This window comes from Jaculus jaculus, chromosome 12 (genome assembly GCF_020740685.1).
Source record: "Jaculus jaculus isolate mJacJac1 chromosome 12, mJacJac1.mat.Y.cur, whole genome shotgun sequence".
Taxonomy (NCBI): Eukaryota; Metazoa; Chordata; class Mammalia; order Rodentia; family Dipodidae; genus Jaculus; species Jaculus jaculus.
In genome coordinates, this window is record NC_059113.1 from 101735157 (window position 1) to 101754117 (window position 18961).

At 43.2% G+C, this 18961-nt stretch overlaps 1 protein-coding gene across 1 annotated transcript; it reads right to left on the bottom strand.

Moving 5' to 3' along the window:
* Nucleotides 1-4152: 4152 nt before the first annotated feature.
* Fga (fibrinogen alpha chain) lies at nt 4153-12574 on the bottom strand. The gene is made up of 6 exons (XM_004655958.2): nt 12481-12574; nt 10269-10394; nt 9636-9819; nt 8366-8511; nt 5809-6961; nt 4153-5067 (listed from the first exon to the last, which is right to left on the bottom strand). The coding sequence occupies exons 1-6, from the start codon at nt 12532-12534 to the stop codon at nt 4355-4357; spliced, it is 2376 nt and encodes a 791-aa protein (XP_004656015.2). The 5' UTR covers nt 12535-12574; the 3' UTR covers nt 4153-4354.
* Between the last annotated feature and the right edge of the window lie 6387 nt (nt 12575-18961).

An 18961-nucleotide genomic window follows, 5' to 3' on the forward strand; every position in this document is an offset into this window, starting at 1 on the left:
CGGGGTGGCCTCGAACTCTCAGCGATCCTCCTACCTCTGCCTCCCGAGTGCTGGGATTAAAGGCATCACCACCAATGCCCAGCATAAATAAAATACTTTTTAATTTTTTTTTTAAATTTTTATTTATTCATTTATTTGAGAGCGACAGACACAGACAGAAAGACAGATGGAGGGAGAGAGAGAGAATGGGTGCGCCAGGGCTTCCAGCCTCTGCAAACGAACTCCAGACACGTGCGCCCCCTTGTGCATCTGGCTAACGTGGGACCTGGGGAACCGAGCCTCGAACCGGGGTCCTTAGGCTTCACAGGCGAGCGCTTAACCGCTAAGCCATCTCTCCAGCCCAAATAAAATACTTTTTAAAGACTTGTTTAAGTAGCTTCTTCCTTGATGAAAAATACAAGTAAAACTGTAAAGCATATTTCTAAACAAAGAAATAAACAAAAATCTGGGTGTAAAAGGCATCATATCCACCTGAAAGTTGCACTTTAAAGCTGGACTTGGTGATGTATGCCTATAATCCCAGCAGCTCTCAGAGGCTGAGAAAGGCAGATCAGAAGTTCAAGACCAGTCTGCAGTACATAGGGAGTTCAAAGCCAATTTAGGCTATGCTTAAGGAAAATGTTATGTTTAAAGATGGAAAAAATTGAGCAGGGTAGTTAAAATAGGATGGAGACTATAGATAGATCCAAAGAAATTTTTGTACCAATAAAATTGTTATTTCCACTCCATAAAACATGTCATAGATGAACTATGGCCTAAAAGAACTCACCATCTAGCGCCACAGGTACCAAACATCTGTGGGTTAAGTACAGACCAAGTCACTTCTGAGCTATGAACAGAAACAGTGAGGCCCTTACTAACAATTCAGTTTCCTCTGTATCAGGCTTAGAGAAGGGCCCACAGAAGCAACTTATTGGAACTATTTTTAAAGGAATGAACGGGCGCTTTTGGGTCAGTGTATGAGAACAAGCAGACTTGTTAGAAAGCCCATTATTCCAGAGCTGGTGAAAAACGCAGTGTAACTGAAGTGTAGCATGAATGACTGCTGAAGTTGAAAATGGACAAATTTGTGAAAGCATTCATATACAAAGCAGAGAAAATCTCACTTAATCTCAAGCCTCTCCTGCTTACACTACTGAGAGCCTTTTGACGTGGCATGTCAGTCACATAACCAGAGATAAAGGCCATTGAGTCTCCATGGGGTGAGGAAACATGGCTTGGCCAAGAGCAGTCCTCATGGCTCTCAATACTTACCCATACTCTCTTTCTTACAAACAGAATTCTGATTTTAATTGGAATGGTCTAAGTCTAACCTAAAAGCAGAACAGGTTAGCTTTCCTTGCTTCATTGTGTCCCCAATAAGGCAGAAGCAGAAGTGCTATGTGGAATAATGCCTAGAAAGTTCCTGAAGAGAGAAAAGGCATGCTCTTCTCCTGCAGTCTGTCTTCTTGGCCCAGGCCTACCAGAGCGACCGTTGTTTGGACCATTGGGTGAGCTGATGTGTGGAAGCTTTGTCAGAAAGTTGGCTTCTTAAAGATGGTGGGACATATTCTTGTAGACAATTCTCTGAATAAGAAATAACTTTCTGGGGCTAGAGAGATGGCTCAGTAGTTAAAAATGCTTGCTTGCAAAGCCTGACAGCCCTGGGTTTAATTACCCAGTACCCATGTAAAACCAAATGCACGAAGTGACATAGGCATCTGGAGTTCATTTGCTGTGGCAAGAGGCCCTGGCACACACATATTCTCTCTCTCTCCCTTTCACACACATCTGTCTCTCTCAAATAAGTATTTTTCTTTTTTACAAAGAAATAACTTTCTTCTTGTTAGAGGTTGACTGATGGAACAATTGTAATCCCAGATGTAAAGATGGATGCTGAAGTTGTTGTAAAGAGCTGCCTGAGAGAGAAGACATTATCAGTTTTAAAAAACTGAAATAGAAAGGAGTTGCATACCAGACACAATCCAAGAGAAAAAGACAAACTCATGCTGAGGGATAGAAGTGAAATAACAGATAGTGAAAATGAGCCAACTAGAAAGAGGCATGAATGAAATTTACAGAATAATTGTTATGGACTTAGGTAAGCATCCCCAAGACAGCAACAAGCAGTTTGAAGCAGGCTGCCAAGAAAATGAGAGAGAGAGAAGCTAAGCTAATAGTTTCAAATGTGGCTTGGTAGCACAGACATATACTCCCAGCTCCTATGATGCCTGAGGCTAAAGGAGCTCTAGTTCAAGACCAGCCTGAGCAACTTAGCCAGCTAGTGACATAAGTCAGTGGTCAAGTGTTTGCTCACTACCAGTAGCATGTGCTCGTTCCAAGGTTCCATTCCCAGTACCACAGGAAATAATTTATTTTCAAGAGAAGGTAAATAAACTACCTATTAGACGAAGACAGGTAAAGTGCAAAAGAGTTGGGTGGTGTGTTTGTCTACAGATCATGGATGTCTCCAATTATCACGATGCTATGAATATTGGCTATGGTTTACTGACTTAAAAGTTGACCTAACCCTTTAATAAGATGTTCCAAATTAATTAGGAATTAATGATTCTCCCTATTTATAATCACACCAATCATTAATTATCTGTTCCTACATAGTGTGTTATTCTGAAAAGTGAAATATTTGCTGGTTCCCAATGCAAATTTGGTGTAGGTGTGTGTGTGTTTGTGTGTGTGTGTGTATAACTGAGTGGGGCAGAGGTGACCCAAACCTCTAATATCTGAAAGAAGTGAAACTTCTTTTAATTCTGAGGAAGTTCTTACCCAACTGTTCATCAGTTGCTGGGGAGGTGGCTCAGTGGTTAAAGATGTTTGCTTGCTAATTATCCAAAAGTTAGAGGTGAATCGGATCTTTGATTTGTATGAGGAGTTTCCAGAACCCCATGGGGCTTGTTAGCATACTTTGTGTGTTTCCTCCCTACATCCCACTATTTCCTTTCCTTCCTTCCTCCTCGCCTGCTTCCTCCATTTTTCTCCCTCCTCATGTCTGTTTCCCCCTTCTCTTTCTCCCGCCCTCTCTTCCTTCTTTCCCCTTTAGAGAAGGGATACAATTTCTAGAAGCTATATAGGTAAAGCTGATGTGCTTGGAATGTTTTAGTAGACCTTTCAAGGGCCAGTGGCAAGTAGTTCTTACTAGAAATGGATAAGAATTTTTAAAATTGGGGCTGGAGAGATGGCTCAGTGGCTAGAAGCACTTGCTTGCAAAGCCTGATGTTCTATGTTCAGTTCATCAGTTCCCATGTAAAGCCAGATGCACAAAGTGGCACATGCATATGGAGTTCATTTGCAGTGGCAAGAGGCCTTGGGCACCCATACTCTCTCTCATTTGATTTCTCTGTCTTCCTCTTTCTCTCTGTCTCAAATAAACAAAAATATTTTTCAAAAGAATAAAAATCTGAGGCAGAGGTAGGAGTATTGCCGTGAGTTAGAGGCCACCCTGAGACTCCACAGTGAATTCCAGGTCAGCCTGGGCTACAGAAATACCCTACCTGGAAAAACCAAAAAAAAAAAAAAAAAAAAAAAAAAGAATCTGAAGGCAAGAGCCAAGGCCATCAAGACTGTAGATGCAATTTTGATCAAAGAAAATATTGACCAATGTAGAAATGAATTTGTGAAAATGGTTTAAATCATATTTAGTGAGATGCTTTCAAACTCATGGTTTAGTAAATAATGAGATTATATTTATGCTAGGTAGGAAAATAAAACCACATCTATACTGGGAGATTGTTTATCAGCGTATAAATTGTGTTCTAGAGATTTTAAATCTTTTAAATGCATTTTCCCTGTGCTTCTGAATGAAATTAGGTTTTGTAAAACAATTTATCCTGCATCATGCTTTCTTCTTGGAGACTTGAAGACTGAATTCTCCTTAAAATGTTTTCCCTGCCTTCTTTGGTTTGCTTGGTAACAAACAGACGAACAGACTCTGTAATGGTGAGTTTCTCTCCCATTCCCATTGAACTCAGTGAGCTTTTAACTTAAAGTAATTTAAAACTACTCAACTCAAATGCATGTGCTCACTTCTCTATTCAGCAAAGGGCTTATATGCCTTGGGGAAGAGAAGCATCTTAAGGTGGTAGTGAAGACCTCTTTCCAATTCTGTCTTCTTGATGTAATAAATGCCCCTGGGCATCCCTAAAATCCACACATCTCTTTAAAGGTAAAAAAACAAAGTTGTATATTTTTATTTTTCACAGTACTAATATGCCCCAGTTACACTTAGCTACAGTACAAAGAATAATAAAATAGCACCTGTTTTTTTTTTGTTTGTTTGTTTGTTTTGTTTTTTTAAGTTGACTCCCTTCTCTTCCCTCTTTTCTCTCCACTTTGCTAAACCAGGAAAACCAAGTCCGGCTCATTCATCCTGGGCTTTCAGGGGCCTGATTTTCATGCGAACCGTCTTAAGGGAATAATCTGCCCCTCTGAAGGGGACCCAAACCACTCCGTTTTCTATCTCATAAGGACTGTTCCTGGGGTCATAGGCGCCCCCGGGGTAGTAGATGCCGTTGAGATTGGCTGCCTGGCAGCTGTTGTACCACCAGCCTCCCCCGTAGACCTCAGCACAGTCCTCTTCCCACAGGTCCGCGTCTCTGTCGAAGGTACTGAAGCGCATGCCGTTGTGGGCTGTGTACTCGGGCCCCTCCTCCACAGAACCCTCCCTTAGAGCATCTCCTGCAGTGCCCTGGTAGGAAGAGACTTGCAGGACATAGCTCTCGGCCTCGGAGCCTACTCGGAAGTGATACTCTGCATAAGCCCCTTGCCCGGCCCAGTCCTCTAATTCCACCCTGAGAACAGAGCCCCTCAGCGTGAGTAAGTGCAGGTTGTCATTGCCTAGCCAGAATTCGCCTTCCCCCTTGTCATTCAAGCTGCCGAAACCTCTCTTGTAGTCTTGCCAGGTCCGGTTAAAATTCAGTGATCCATCCATTCTTTGCTGGATCAAAAGCCATCCTCCCAAAGTGGTCTCTTGATCGCAATACACAGATAAAATCTTACTGGATCCAGGTGGCTTGATATTGAAAATGCCACTTTGGGCACCTGAAGGATGTGTTTGGAGGACATCATCACAGTCTAAAAAGAAAATTAAGCTGGTTGGAAGAAGTTACTCTAATTTAACTTCACAAAGATAGGCAAGACCCAGATTAAGGAAGGTAAATATTGTCTGCCTGCCTTCCTTCCTTCCTTCCTTCCTTCCTTCCTTCTTTCCTTCCTCCCTTCCTTCCCTCCTCCCTCCCTCCATCCCCCTTCCATCTTCCCTTCCTTTTTCCCATGGGGAAAACATGTCCTTACATTGAGATACCAAATTATACAAGGGACATTTATATCTTTAAAATGCAATCTTCCCTCAGAGGTATTGAACGAATTAACTAATAGCAAGTGACCATCAAAGGTAGGTGAACATCAGTTTAACACTGATAAATCTTGTTACCCCAATCTAAGTGTCGGCGGAGACACACACTGAGCATCTGATTAACCTAGTGTGTGGCGATTCCCACAACACACCTTCTGAGTGGTGAATCTGGTTAAGCACACTCAAAACTGACTTTCAGAAGGACTCGTTCATTCATTTGGCATGTATTTATTGAATGATGACCACCGGTACTGTCAGGCATTCGGGAGTTACAGAGAGGGGGACACAGCACACATAATCCCTGCCCCCCCCCCCCAGAACAGAAGATCAAAATGTGTGAGCTCAAGGGCATCCAACAGAGGGTTAGGAAAAAAAAAAAAAGTGCAAGGTGCTTCTGGGAGCCCTCTGCGGAAGGAGTTAAGTCTAGATCAAGGAAGGCTCCCCGAAAGAAGTGTGGATACCTCTGGAAGGGCGAGATCGAGCCCGGCCTCGCTTGGTGCTCCGGGTTTCTCCCGGGACTTCGCCTCCAGCCTCCTCCACCAGCTTGTAGCTCTTGGCTTCCGACGTGGAGTCGCCTCGGTGCAGCGCGGAGCTGCTGGTGACCAGCTTTCGGTGCGTGGAAACCTTTCCGCTGGCCGCGTGGTCAGGGGCGTCGATGTCCGTGAAGATGCTGGACTCGGAGTCCCGCCACTGGGCCTTACTGCCGAACTCCTTGAGGGAAGGCGAGAGCAGACCCGGCTGGAAGAAGGAGGAGGCACCTGGGTGCCTCAGCTCAAATTCGTCCAGGCTGCCGGTGAAGGTGTGCGTCGGCTCTCCCCCAAAGGGGTCCCCGCAGTCAGACCCATCTTCCGAGTGGACCACCTCCTTGGTCACTTCTCGGCGGCCGTCGGGACCCACCACGGTCTTGGTGACAGTTTTGGAGCAGGAACGACGGGTGGTGGTGCTGGTGCCGGTGGACGTGACCTTCTCGCTGCCGATCAGGAGCTCTTTGTCTCCTTTAGAGGTGACCAGTTTCCCCGTGTGGAATTCTCTCTTGGCCGCCGGGCTGTTGCTTTCCGATGCCTCTTCAAATGCGCCCCAGTTGGGGTTGGTCGGCTTGATGTTCCCGTGGCTGGGGCTGTCTGGCCTGAAACTCTCGTGTCCAGAGCTCCCAGAGTGCCAGGGTGCACCATCCGATCCAGTGGTCCCAGGGGTCGGATGCGCATCACCTCCGGGCCCAAGGTATCCAGGTTGCCAGGGTCCAGCATCAGCACCAGGCCTCGGGTTCCGGGGGTTTTCTGCCACCGACCCTATCCCACGATTTGCCTCGTCTCCGCGGGTCGCATCCCTCCCAGTCCCCATGAGCTCCATCTGCATCTGCTTCATCTCTGTTAAGGCCTTCCACTCGGGCGGGGCGCTCTGCAGCTGGCTCTTGAAGTTCCCTGGGATCAGGTCTGGGACTGGACTCATTTTCAACACGGGCAAGTACTGCCGGTCTCTGGATGGAAGCAGGTCTTTGGCAAGCACCTGCTCCAGCTGCCTCTGCTGATCGTCGTAGTCCTTCAGATCTAACTCGCGCACTAAAGCCCGGCTGCACGACCCTGTGCAAGACCGGATCTTGATGTCAATGTCCACCTGGAGAAGGGAGGCAGGGGACACGCCAGAATGAGCAAACGAACTACACCTGGTCAGCTCCTGGACATTGATTTACTTTTTTTTTTTTTTTTTGAAAATTGGTTTCATAACAGTTGTTTCTTTATTTATTTGCTTTTTGGGCTGGAGGGATGGCTTAGCAGTTAAGGTGTTTACCTGCAAAGCCAAAGGACCTAGGTTCCATTCCCCAGGACCCACGTTCATCAGATGAACAAGGGGGTGAACACATCTGGAGTTCATCTGCAGTGTCTTTAGGCCCTGGTGTGCCCATTCTCTCTCTTTCTCTCTCCCTCCCTCCTTCTCTGTCAAATAAATAAATAAATAATTATAAAATATTAAAAATATTTATTTATTTATAGAGAGGGAGAGAGAATGCTTATGCCAGAGATGCCTGCCACTAGACACAAGCTCCAGACCCATGTGGTGGCGTCCGGCTTTACGTGGGAACTGGGGAATGGAAGCTGGGTTGTCATGCTTTGCAAGCAGGTCTTTTAACTGCCGAGCCATCTCTACAGTCCCTGGTTTCATGTCTTTGACTTGCAGACCAACCAAACGTACTATTAGGCGGCATCCTCACTGGGAGATATGTACAGCCAGCAGAGCGTGCACAATGGACGTGATCTGAACCCCCTTAGACTGTGGATGGGACAGAAGTGTTATTCCTCAAGCAAAGAAACCCTCGCTAAGGGAGCCCCAGCGAGACATCAGCCCATGCTGTCAGCCACACAATACGGGCAGACATGATGTAACCTGCCAGTTTGAAACTTTCTAATTATTCACCCTTTCAAAATTTACTTCACCTCTCGGGACTTTTTTTTTTTTTTTCTTCGTCTGAAGAGGAGGGAATGATCCCTACTTTTGAAAAATGGTTTTGTTTTTATTTATTTATTAGAGGCAGAGAGAGGGAAGGAGAGAGAATGAGCATAGCAGGGCCTCTAGTCTCTGCAAACAAACTCCAGACATAGCGCCACCTTTTGTATCTGGTTTACATGGTACCAGAGAATTGAACCTGGGTCCTTAGGCTTTTGTAGGCACATGGCTTAACTGCTAAGCCATCTCTCCAGCCCATGGTTTTTACTGTACTTGTTAAAATAGTTTATTTTTATTGATTTCAAAGTGTGAGAGAAGGTGGGGGAGAGAATGGGTGCACCAGGGCCTCTAGCCACTGCAAATGAATTCCAGATGCATGCACTTTGTTGATCCGGTTTATGTGGGTCCTGGGGTCCTTTGGCCTCACAGGCAAATGCCTTAACCTCTGAGCCATCTCTCCAGCCCGTGATGGCTGCTTTTAAGTGGAGAATGGATGTGTAGTGGACACTTTGTAGATGGCTGTCGTCTTCCTTTTATTTAAAGACAAGGCAATCAGGGGCCGGGCCCTGTGCTTACCTCCAGGCGTTTCATGTCTATCAGCTGAGCTCTGACATTGTTCTGCAGTAGCTGGATCTGTTGTGCTTTCTCTATGACCTTGCGCTTCAGGATCTCGATTCTGCTCCTCAGATCTTCCGACACTTGGTTGTATGTATTGTCATTGTCTGAAATTAAAAAAAAAAAAAAAGAGGACTAAGGTAACCGCAGACTGGTTTGCTTATAGGTGCCAGCAAAGGAAATTGCTTATAAATATTTCCGTATATATTTTTGGGGGGTGTTAACAATTCATTTCCTGAGAATTTCAGATTCTATCCATGGATGTTAGTTACAATGTTTTCTTCTAACTAGGGATGCAAATAATTTGAGAAGAAATTTCTTAGGAATTTTCAAAGTGAAAGTTGGAGATATAATAGATCATATTTCAGTTGTTTTGTCATAAACTTACTGACTTGAGTCTATATTGGATTTTGTTATTGAGGAGTTTTCCTTTCTACCTATAAATCTGAAATTATTTCTAAACCTTTTTTTGTGGGGAAGTGTCAACAGGATCACTGACTGGTCAGGTGTTTCCAGAAGTTACAATAAACAAGGCTTCAGGAGCCAGGACCTCACTGGACTGGATCCCCATGTCCATTGTGAATACGGCACCTCCTAGCTTTAGGAAACACCCCACCACACACACACACACACACACACACACACACACACACACACGAAGACAATGTGACTCAATCTTTCAAATTTAAAAATCTACACGTTCAGCTCAGTGGTATCTAGGGATCAACTTCCAGCTTTTATGTCTCTGAGCAAGTGCCTTGACCTCTGACACTCCTTGTCTGTAGGAGAAAAACAAAACAGCTACATTGGCCCTTCTTGTTTTCAATATTTGCTCTTAAATCTGAAGGAATTCTTGTCTTCAATTCAAAATACTGTTGTGCCGAGTGTGGTGGCACACGCCTTTAATCCCAGTACTCAGGAGGCAGAGGTAGGATTGTTGTGAGCTGAGGTCAGCCTAGGCTAGCGCAAGACCCTACCTCAAAAAATCAAAAACAACAAACAAATAAAATACTGCCATGCTTTGTGATATTAAATGATCTAAACTAACCTCTTTCACTTTGTGAAAATGACAAAAAAAGCCCCGCCTTAAAATCCAGTGATGTGGAGGCACATGTGTCCACACTGAATACTTTGGGATAATAAAAAGCTCAGGAGCTAGAAACAGTCATAATCATTACTTAGGAATTTTGTTGTTGCTATAAAATCAGAGTCCTGACTATGTCATACTTACTGTTGGCTTTGGCAAGGTCCCCTCTCAAATACTCCATTAAGTTCCTGGTTAGCGAATGAGAATCCTTATTGTTCTTTTGGAAATCAGATAGTGAGTTTTTGAGTTTATTTATTCTGTTGGTAAAATCTTGATTAACTTCATCAATCAACCCTTTCATCCTGCAGCCGGAAGGGCATTTCTGGTACTGAAAGTGAAAGAGGAAAGTTGCGTTATGGGCATGTGTCTCAGACACTGAACCGTTTCGTAGGTTTCCACACAGCTCCCTTTGCTTCCTTCCCCCATGTCTTCTGGTCATCAATTAGCCTAAAAGTAGTTACGAGGACTAGTCAGGGGCCATAGATGATTTTTGGAATGAGGGCCCACTTAGCCATTCATGAGCTCCTAAGAAACCTCAGAGTCACAGGATCCAGTTGCCTAGGACTTAATAGTTGAGTCTGTTTCCCACTAGAGATCCTGAAGTGGTTAAACAATTCTCTGGTACTAGAGAATTTTTCTCCCATTTGCTGTCTTTAATTTGGCCTTTGGTTCCTGTTAGTTATTTCGCATGGGCAAAGGTTTCTGGAACCCACCCAGTGAGCCCAAGGCCTGGTGGTGTCTCGGGAGGCGATCCCGCTCTCCACGCCCACTGCTCACCCAGTCGTCATCCGAACAGAAGGGCCAGTCCGCCTCTTTGCAGGTGGATGGAAGCTTCTCCACAACTCTCGGGCCACGCACGCCTCCTCCTTCTGCTAAAAATTCACCGTCACCAGTGTCTGTCGTCTTTCAGGATTCAGTCACGCACACAAGAGAACAGGGGCAACGTTAGCCAGGAGAGGAGGGTCACTGTCACGCTCACAAGCCCCCAACCCCTCCCCAAAGTAGAGGCAGAGCCCCGAAGGAAAGGAACTCTACCAGCTGCTGGTTGCTTGCTCGCACGTGAACATGCCAAGAGAACCATTTGTATGTGGAAATCTCTAAGACAAGTACACTATTGTCACTTTCTCCTTTAGGTTTCAACTCTAACCTTGGAGGTGGGCCTGTAATTGACACCAACATTGATCAAGCACTCAAATGTGGCCGGTTAAGACCTGGCAGTGTTTTATAGTTCACTCATTTAATCAGTTGTATGAATTATATTTGAAATAAAGTGAATAGAAAACATAATAGTCAGCAGCTGATAACTTTTTTAACATCTGGTAGTTAGAAATACAGATGTTTAGCTTCTACTGGAAACCAGATAACATGAAGCACAAGAACTTTCATCTAACAAAACTTTATATCTGAATGAATGAGGATGATGACATCAAGGCTGTCACTATTTTGACACTATATCAGCTACTTACAAGGACTCCGTTGTGAGTACTTTAGTCTGAGATAGTTCATTCTCATGATTAGCTAACATCTTCATTCTTATTCTCACTTTTGAAAATCCAGACAAAGGGACACAGAACCTTTTATTTGAAAAAATAAGTACAGCCTTTCATCTATGAAATATAATGATGGGATCAATTGCATTTCAGAATCAAACAAAAACTGAACAATTATAACAATAATGATCCCACATTAGCCATGGATTTTAATTATTTTTTCCAGAAGAATATTGCTTATTCTTTTAATAACAAGGAGAGAATTCAGTTTAAAACTCTCATTTAGTTTTTTTCTCTTTATTTATTTATTAATTAAAAGAGGATATACCCTGGATAATGAGCCTGGAGATAACTTCATCCCTTGAACATGGTTTTCTTGTTTCATAAGATTACCATGTTTCAGAAGCCTTGTCAATTACAGTTCCTTTATTTTCTTATGTCTCAGGAGACAAATTATGTCAATTACTACACACAAGTCATCTGAAAAGAACACAAATATTTCTTCCAAAAAGCCTCCTCATGATCTAATATCCTATAGTTTTTGGTGTTATTTTCAAAGATAATTCATCTATTTTCTTGTATGTCTTGAAAGACACAAAAAAGAAGTGTTTTTGAACTAGGGATGTAGCTCAGCGATAGACTGCTTGTGTAGCATGCACCAGAGCTACATCTAGGTCCAGTCCCCACCACCACAAACAAAAGCAAGATCAAACTTTAGGTGACAACAGTAAACTTAAACATACCACTTATTACAGACAAGTGACAACAAATTGAGAAATAGATAAAAGTTCTTATTGATCATTTTATGTTGATAACTAGTTTGGTGGTTTCAGACTCTACAGGGACAAAGTTGGCAATGAACTCTTCATTGTAGGAAATCCCGTGCCTTCCCCTTTGGGCCCAAGGGCTGCATGAACAACAGTTAGTTCTGAGAAAACATACCAGCTTAGCCACCCTTAGCGTCTAGCTCTACTTTGTATTTAACAATCAACTGGCAATTCTGAAATATTGTAGGATGAATAAAATGTGTTGGTTTTCACAACACTGTTGTACTAGAGTATTTTTGCAGCATCCCTTGGCTTCAGAAACATGGCTAATGTTTAAAACAAACAGTAGAAATCTAGGCTTTCTCAGGGAAATAAACATTAAAGCTTAAAACCATAGTGGGTTGAATCCTATAGCTCAGTGGTAGGTAGAGTGCTTACCTGGCCCATACAAGGACCTAGGTTCAATCCCCAGCACCAAAAGAGAAAACAAACAAAAGCAAACAGCGGTGCTGTGAAACTACACTTAGAGATAAATCAGAGCCAAGAGCAGATGGCCAGGTTCCACTGTGAATGTGTACGCTCCATCCCTCTCAGGTTTTCCTCCTGAGGAGCCCATCTAGGATTTCACTTCCGTGCCTGACACCCATGGAGCTAAGAGCGTGCCAGGACAGAGAACTGGTAGACTGAACTAAACAGAATAAAATGAAAGGAGAAAAAGTCCAGGTACCATACCCATCCTGTGCTGACCACACTCAGGAGCAGGCACGCGACCTTCATGGAAAACATCTTTTCTGAATCAGCGGCTGGCTCATGTGGCACACTGCAGCTGTAAGAAAGGAGGGTTTCCTCAACCCCTAGCTCCCACCTCCTTTAAACCCACAGGAGGCTGGGTTAATCATCACCTCTGTCCTTTTTGGACAATCAAAGCTCACCCTGCATGCTTGGCTGGCCGGAATGTTGAGATCCAGGAAACTCTTGCCCAACTCTTGTGTTTGCTTCTGATTTGTTGGTGCAAATGGTCGCATTGGCTTGTCCAGCCAGCAGTTAGGGGAAGACGCCACATTCCAGGAAGGGGGTGATTTTACAGATGCAAAGTGAACATACGTCCACACCTGAGGGATGGCTGGGGCAGGCCAGCTATAGCCGGCATTGAGGAAGAGATGCAGCCAATGATATTATTCCCGTGTACATAGCAGGATTAAGGGGCTATCAGATTTCTAACATGACCAGAAGTGCTACAATAAGCTCATGTTAAACAGATTACTTTTCCCCCTCTTTCCAAAGTAGCTAAGAACAGGCACTGGTGTCAAACAATGGCTATCTACAATCTCAGCCACATCATTTCCAAGCTATGTGCTCTTGAACAAATGACTCGAGCCTCCATGAAAAACCCAGTTTTCTTGTCTTAAAAATGGGAATAATGATTACCTCCCACTTGCGTTTTAATGAACAGATGAGTTAATCCTTGGGAGACCACTCAGAGTAGCAATTACCACGTCGTAAGCGCTCACTAAATGCCAACAGTTGGTGAAGAGCCTGCAACGCCATGAACGGTGTTATTTCTCTCCATTTTCTCTTTGGGCGTGCTGACTTCCCTCGCCTGCTGCTTAGCTCCATGTCAATTTTTTTATTGGCTCAATGGAACTACTATGTGATTCACGAGTTCTACTTCTACGTCCCCCAAATGTATCATCTTTGTTATGTCCCCCCACAAATGTATCATCTTTGTTGCAACACTATTCACAGCTGCTAAGATATGGAGTAGCCTAAATGTTCCTTAATGGATGAGAGATGAAGGGGAAAAATGTATGTATAATGAAATAATAGTCAGCCCTTGAAAACAAGCAAATCCTGCCCTTTGTGGCAATATGGCTAAGCCTGGTTGACATCATGCTAAACGGAGTAAGCTCAACTAGACATGACATGATCACACACATATATGTAATCTAAAATGTGGAGCTCAGAGAAGAGAGGATAGTGGTGGCTTCTAGGAGATGGGGAATGTGGTAAATCAAAGGAAAAGACAAGTACCTGAGGTGATGCACGTGCTAACTAGCTGGATGCTGATGATTGCTTCATCATGTATGTGCATATCAAACTCACTACCTAGGCAATTGTTTTTCCTAGGTAGGGTCTCACCCCAGCCCAGGCTGACTTGGAACTTACTTTGCAGCTTCAGGCTGGCCTTGAACTCACAGTGAGCCCTCCTACTTCAGCCTCCCAAGTGCAAAATTTTTATTTCACAACCATACTTCAATAAAGCTCAAATAAATCTTTCGCTTAGGGCTGGAGAGATGGCTTAGCAGTTAAGCGCTTGCCTGTGAAGCCTAAGGACCCCGGTTCGAGGCTCGGTTCCCCAGGTCCCACGTTAGCCAGATGCACAAGGGGGCGCACGCGTCTGGAGTTCGTTTGCAGAGGCTGGAAGCCCTGGCGCGCCCATTCTCTCTCTCTCCCTCTATCTGTCTTTCTCCCTGTGTCTGTCACTCTCAAATCAATAAATAAAAGTTTTAAAAAAATGTTTAAAAAAAATCTTTCGCTTAGATTTGCTGGTTGTAGCAAATAAACAGCAGTTTTCCCAGTTAAATATGGATTTCAGACAATCAATGCATTTTAGTGTAAGTAAGTTTTATGTGATGTTTGGAATGTACTAAAATGTTGTTTATTTGAAATTCAACCTTAATCGGGCGTCCTCTGATTTATCTTGCAGCCATTCCTATCTTGCCTCAAGTCCTGCTTCTTGTGTGAAACCACTCTTAATAACCACAGTTGCCAATGGTCACTGTTGACTAAGTGCTGGACACTTTGCTGGACCTTTTATAGGTTATTTGCCTTAGTAGCTCCAATTAACAGTAATCTCTTGTGCTTCTGTCTTTCCTTAGATCATGTGTCACTGGTGACATTTATCATTGCAGGATCCTGCCCATCTCTCCACTATATCAGAAACTTCAGAATTGAAAAATTTTGTCTTTGTGGTTTCCCCAAAGGATGTAACTCCTCACCGAGCAGGAAATTATGAGTGGGATCCTCTGTGGTAAACAGAGAGAGCATCTGCCTCCTCAGACACCCCGGGCGTGTGAAGTTTATCAAAGCCCTGGAGGTGGCAGGACCCTCTGGCTCTGGGAAAGACTTCCTCGCCAGCTCTATCTACAAGCAGCTGCAGGGTCAGAGGGATCTGGAGTGCCCCATCAAGGTTCCAGATGGCGGGGAAGATGGACCCTCCCACACTGATCAATCATGCTGGCAAAGTGCCAGGCATGGATAGGAAGGTCAGACTTGAGTTCCTTGGACGTCTACCTATGCACACGGGAAGTGCCCCCTTTGGGAAAGGCACACAGTATGGCCGACACATTTCCTGAGTAAACTTGCAGGCTTCAGGAAAGATGACTGACCACAATCCTCCTGAAAGCGGATTGGCAGAAACAATCTGGCTGAAAGCCTCCACTGCGGTGCCCTGGGGAAGCATCTCCAAGGGCTCTGTCCTTGCTGCTTCGAGGTTCCTTTCAGTGCTCACTCATGCACTCACCCCTACGTCATCCAGCTGCAGAAAGGCCTCGCTGACCATCTCGCCTGAAGCCCCGCTGTCCCCATGCGCTTTCTGGCAGCCTTGCTTTCTTTCCTGTCTTGGTTTTGCCATGGGGTGATACAGAACGGGTGTTGTGCAGAGAGAGACAGAGTCTAGCTAAACAGTGGGACAAATCCTTTAAATGATCTGTACCTGAAAGGATTCATCTCCCAGGATTGTTGGGAGGAACAAATATATGATATGTGAAATGTTGCACATTCACAGTAGAGCCCCTAGAAATGGTACCATTTTTATTTTTTATTTCTAGAATGTCCCAATACCCTGAAGTCCCCATGGCTTTCTCTCCAGTGATAGGATTGCCCAAGTTGCCCTTGAGTGGGCACTGTTGGCCTGGTCCACTACCACACAGTGGTAGTTCTCCACCCCCTGCATGAGGTTTTCCTGCACGCCATGGATGAACAGGTTTTGTTTAGATAGAAACCCATGCAGGTTCATGAGCAATAAGTGAGAAATGACATTAAAAAATCATGTGACAACAAAGATATTGTTCTAAGGGTGGAAAAAGAAAGGAGTATAAACTGAAGACATTTCTGATGGCTGAAATTATAACACACTTTGTATTGCTTTCCCCCCAGATATGACCATCCTATTTTTCTGAGCTGTAATGCAAGGAATGTTAGATTTAATTATCCTTTAAAAGGGATGAAACTTCACCAGTTACAAATAATTGAATATAGGAATTCACACATTTGACAGGAATTTATATAATACTGATGTCTGGCCAAACTAAAATGATCATAATTACATGACATATACAGAAAGAATAAAACTTGTATCTGAGTAATGCAGGAAGATAAAATATTTAACCTGCTCATCAAGATATTTCCATCATGTAAAATACAACTTGAAAATATAAAACAAAGCAAAGAGACAGAGGGAGAAAAGAATGGGCTCCCTAGGGCCTGCAGCCTCCACAACCGAACTCCAGATGCTGCCTCACTTTGTGCATCTGGCTGGATGTGGATAGTGGGGAATCGAACCAGGCTTAGGCTTTGCAGGCAAGTGCCTTAACTACTGAGCAATCTTTCCAACCTGGTAGCTTTCTCTTGAATGAGGCATTTGTTCCTTCCTGGGCAATAGTTAATGGGAGTGGGGGACCATTCCACTGTTTACCAGTTTATTTTAAATGCATTGGGTAACGAGAGCAGTTCGCTCAGTTACTTATTAGCTTAAGTTCAACAGTCACTTAGTGTGTATACACCACTTGTCCTGTCTGGTCTGCTACGTGCCTAGGAGAGAGAATATATAGTCTTTTACCTTCAAGTGCTGTTGTCCGATGAGCCAGACAAAAAAGAAAAAAAAAAAAGAGGTTAAATTGAGGCTGGGGGGATGGCTCAGTGGCTAAAGACACTTGCTTGCAAACCCTGATGGCCTGGGTTTGATTACACATCGCCCATGTAACGCCAGATGCACACTAAGTGACACAAGCGTCTAGAGTTCATTTGCTGCCGCAAAAGGCCCTGGCACTCCTATTCTCTCTTTGTCTGTCTCTGTTTTTCTGTTTTTCTCTCTTCCTCTGTTTCTCTCTCTCTCCCTGCAAATAAATAAAAAAAAAAATTAAAAAAAAAAACAAAGTAGATTAAGCCATGTAAAATAGTCAGTTTGATAGGTCAAAATAATGAAGACCTGTAATTTCATATTGTTTAATGTAAAGCAATAGAAAAAGTATTCAAGGTATCCTGAATGTTGGTAGACGACAAAACATTTCTGAATACTTTTGGTCATGTTTTATATAAAGCATTCCTATAAATGTTAGATTTAATTTGGGTCTCAAAGTGCCAGATGTATCTAAAAAATACTTTGTGTCTTTTAGTATAAAAATCTATATAAATTTGTTCATTTATTATTACCATGATAACAAGACAATAATGGCTCTCAGGAAAGGCCTTATTAAAACAATAAACCCATAATTGAAAAGTACACATTTTAAAAATTTAATTTTTAATTATTTGTGTATGCATAGGCGGGTGCGGGGGTGGGTGGGTATGGTTGTGCCAGGGCCTCCTGTCCTTCCTGTAAACAGACACCAGACCCTTGTGCTGTTGGCACCTGGTTTATGTGGGTGGCTGGGGTATTGACAGTGTGACAGACTTTACAAACAAGTACCTTTAACCACTGAGCAAATTTCCCAGCCATGAACAAAAAAGTGTTTTCTAATTACTGGAATGAGTCTGTGATAAACATTGAGGAGATCTGAGCATTTGTGAGGACTTTGGAGGGATCTTTGCCTCAGTTTAATAATGATCACTAGTCTGTGCTGCAAGGATTCACTGCGCAAGGAACATTGAGAAGGAGACCTAACTTCTTCTCTTCTGTTCGCCCTGCTCTCTCCCTTATTCCACGGATAGTGCAAAAGTTCATTTTTTATTTTGCCTGGCCATTTACCAATAAAGGTCAATGAGGCGGCTCAGCGATCTATTTAAGAGTGATTAATGGAAAATTTACATTCAGAACTTGTCAATACCCGGATGTCAGATAATTTCCTTGGAAGATGTAGCTGTATTAAAAAAATGGGAGTTTCAGGGCTGGAGAAATCGCTTAGTGGTTAAAGCATTTGCCTGCAAAGCCAAAGGGCCCAGGTTTGATTCCCTTGTCCCACTTAAACCAGATGCACAAGGGGGCATATGCATCTGGAGTTCATTAGCAGAGGCTGGAAGCCTTGGCACACTCATTTACTCTCTGTCTCTCTCTCTCTCTTTTCCTCCCCCTGCCTATTTCTCACTCTCTCAAATAAATAAAGAAAAATATAATAATAAAAAAACAGGAATTTCCTTAAATACATAGAAATGTTTAAGCAAAATGAGAAAGAATCAACAGAGCTTTTATGCTTGATTGCTCATACTTTATTTCCTTTCCTATTCCTTATTTTGGACAGGAATCTACCTGAATGTTAAGAATGGAGCTCTTCAGAGTACTGGATATTTAAATGAATATTTTTTAGCATTTTTAAGAATTCAATATCGTAATAGTTAATCATCTTCTTTATTGGGAGGAATTGCTGTGGACTGAATCCAGGCCTTAAGTTTTTTCTTTTCTTTTCTTTCTTCTTGTTTTTAAATTTATTATTATTATTATTATTGTTAGGGGTTTTTTTGAGAAAGGGTTTTACTACATGGCCTTTACTGGTCTCAAACTCACAACCGTCCTGCTTCATCCTTCTGAATAGAATGCCAAGATTATGGAATTACAGATGTGTGCCACCACTTCAGCTAATGATTACTCTCTGTTTCTGTATGTCCCTAGACTAATTTAATGGTCTTTTACCTAAACCCTTTCAATAAAGTAGCTAGGAGTGGTGTGTGTGTGTGTGTGTGTGTGTGTGTGTGTGTGTGTGTATGTGTGTGTACACGCGGGTGTGCATAAGAGGAAAAAGGTAAGAATGAAAGCCTTTTCCTCAATGTGCCTTTTCATCTTTTAAACTATACTATCAATCACATAACTCAAAACAATTTTATCTTACTTATAATGTGCTTTCCCCAGATTAACTATTTTGCATTATTATTGTTCAAAAGTACAGCCATTATGCAATCAATCTATTGCCGTGGTCCTACAGGTCACGTGGTTGATGTTGTCCGTCCTGGGTTACTCCCTTGCTGACTTCCCTGGGGTGAAGGTTAGTATAGAAACCCT

Excerpts from the sequence above, each read along its gene's own strand:
- Fga (XM_004655958.2), bottom strand. The coding sequence starts at position 12,534 with ATGTTTTCCATGAAGGTCGCGTGCCTGCTCCTGAGTGTGGTCAGCACA. Across the intron at positions 8,512-9,635 it reads GGACCTTGCCAAAGCCAACA|ACAATGACAATACATACAAC; the intron begins GTAAGTATGACA and ends TTTTAATTTCAG. Across the intron at positions 6,962-8,365 it reads TAGACATGAAACGCCTGGAG|GTGGACATTGACATCAAGAT; the intron begins GTAAGCACAGGG and ends TCCCTTCTCCAG.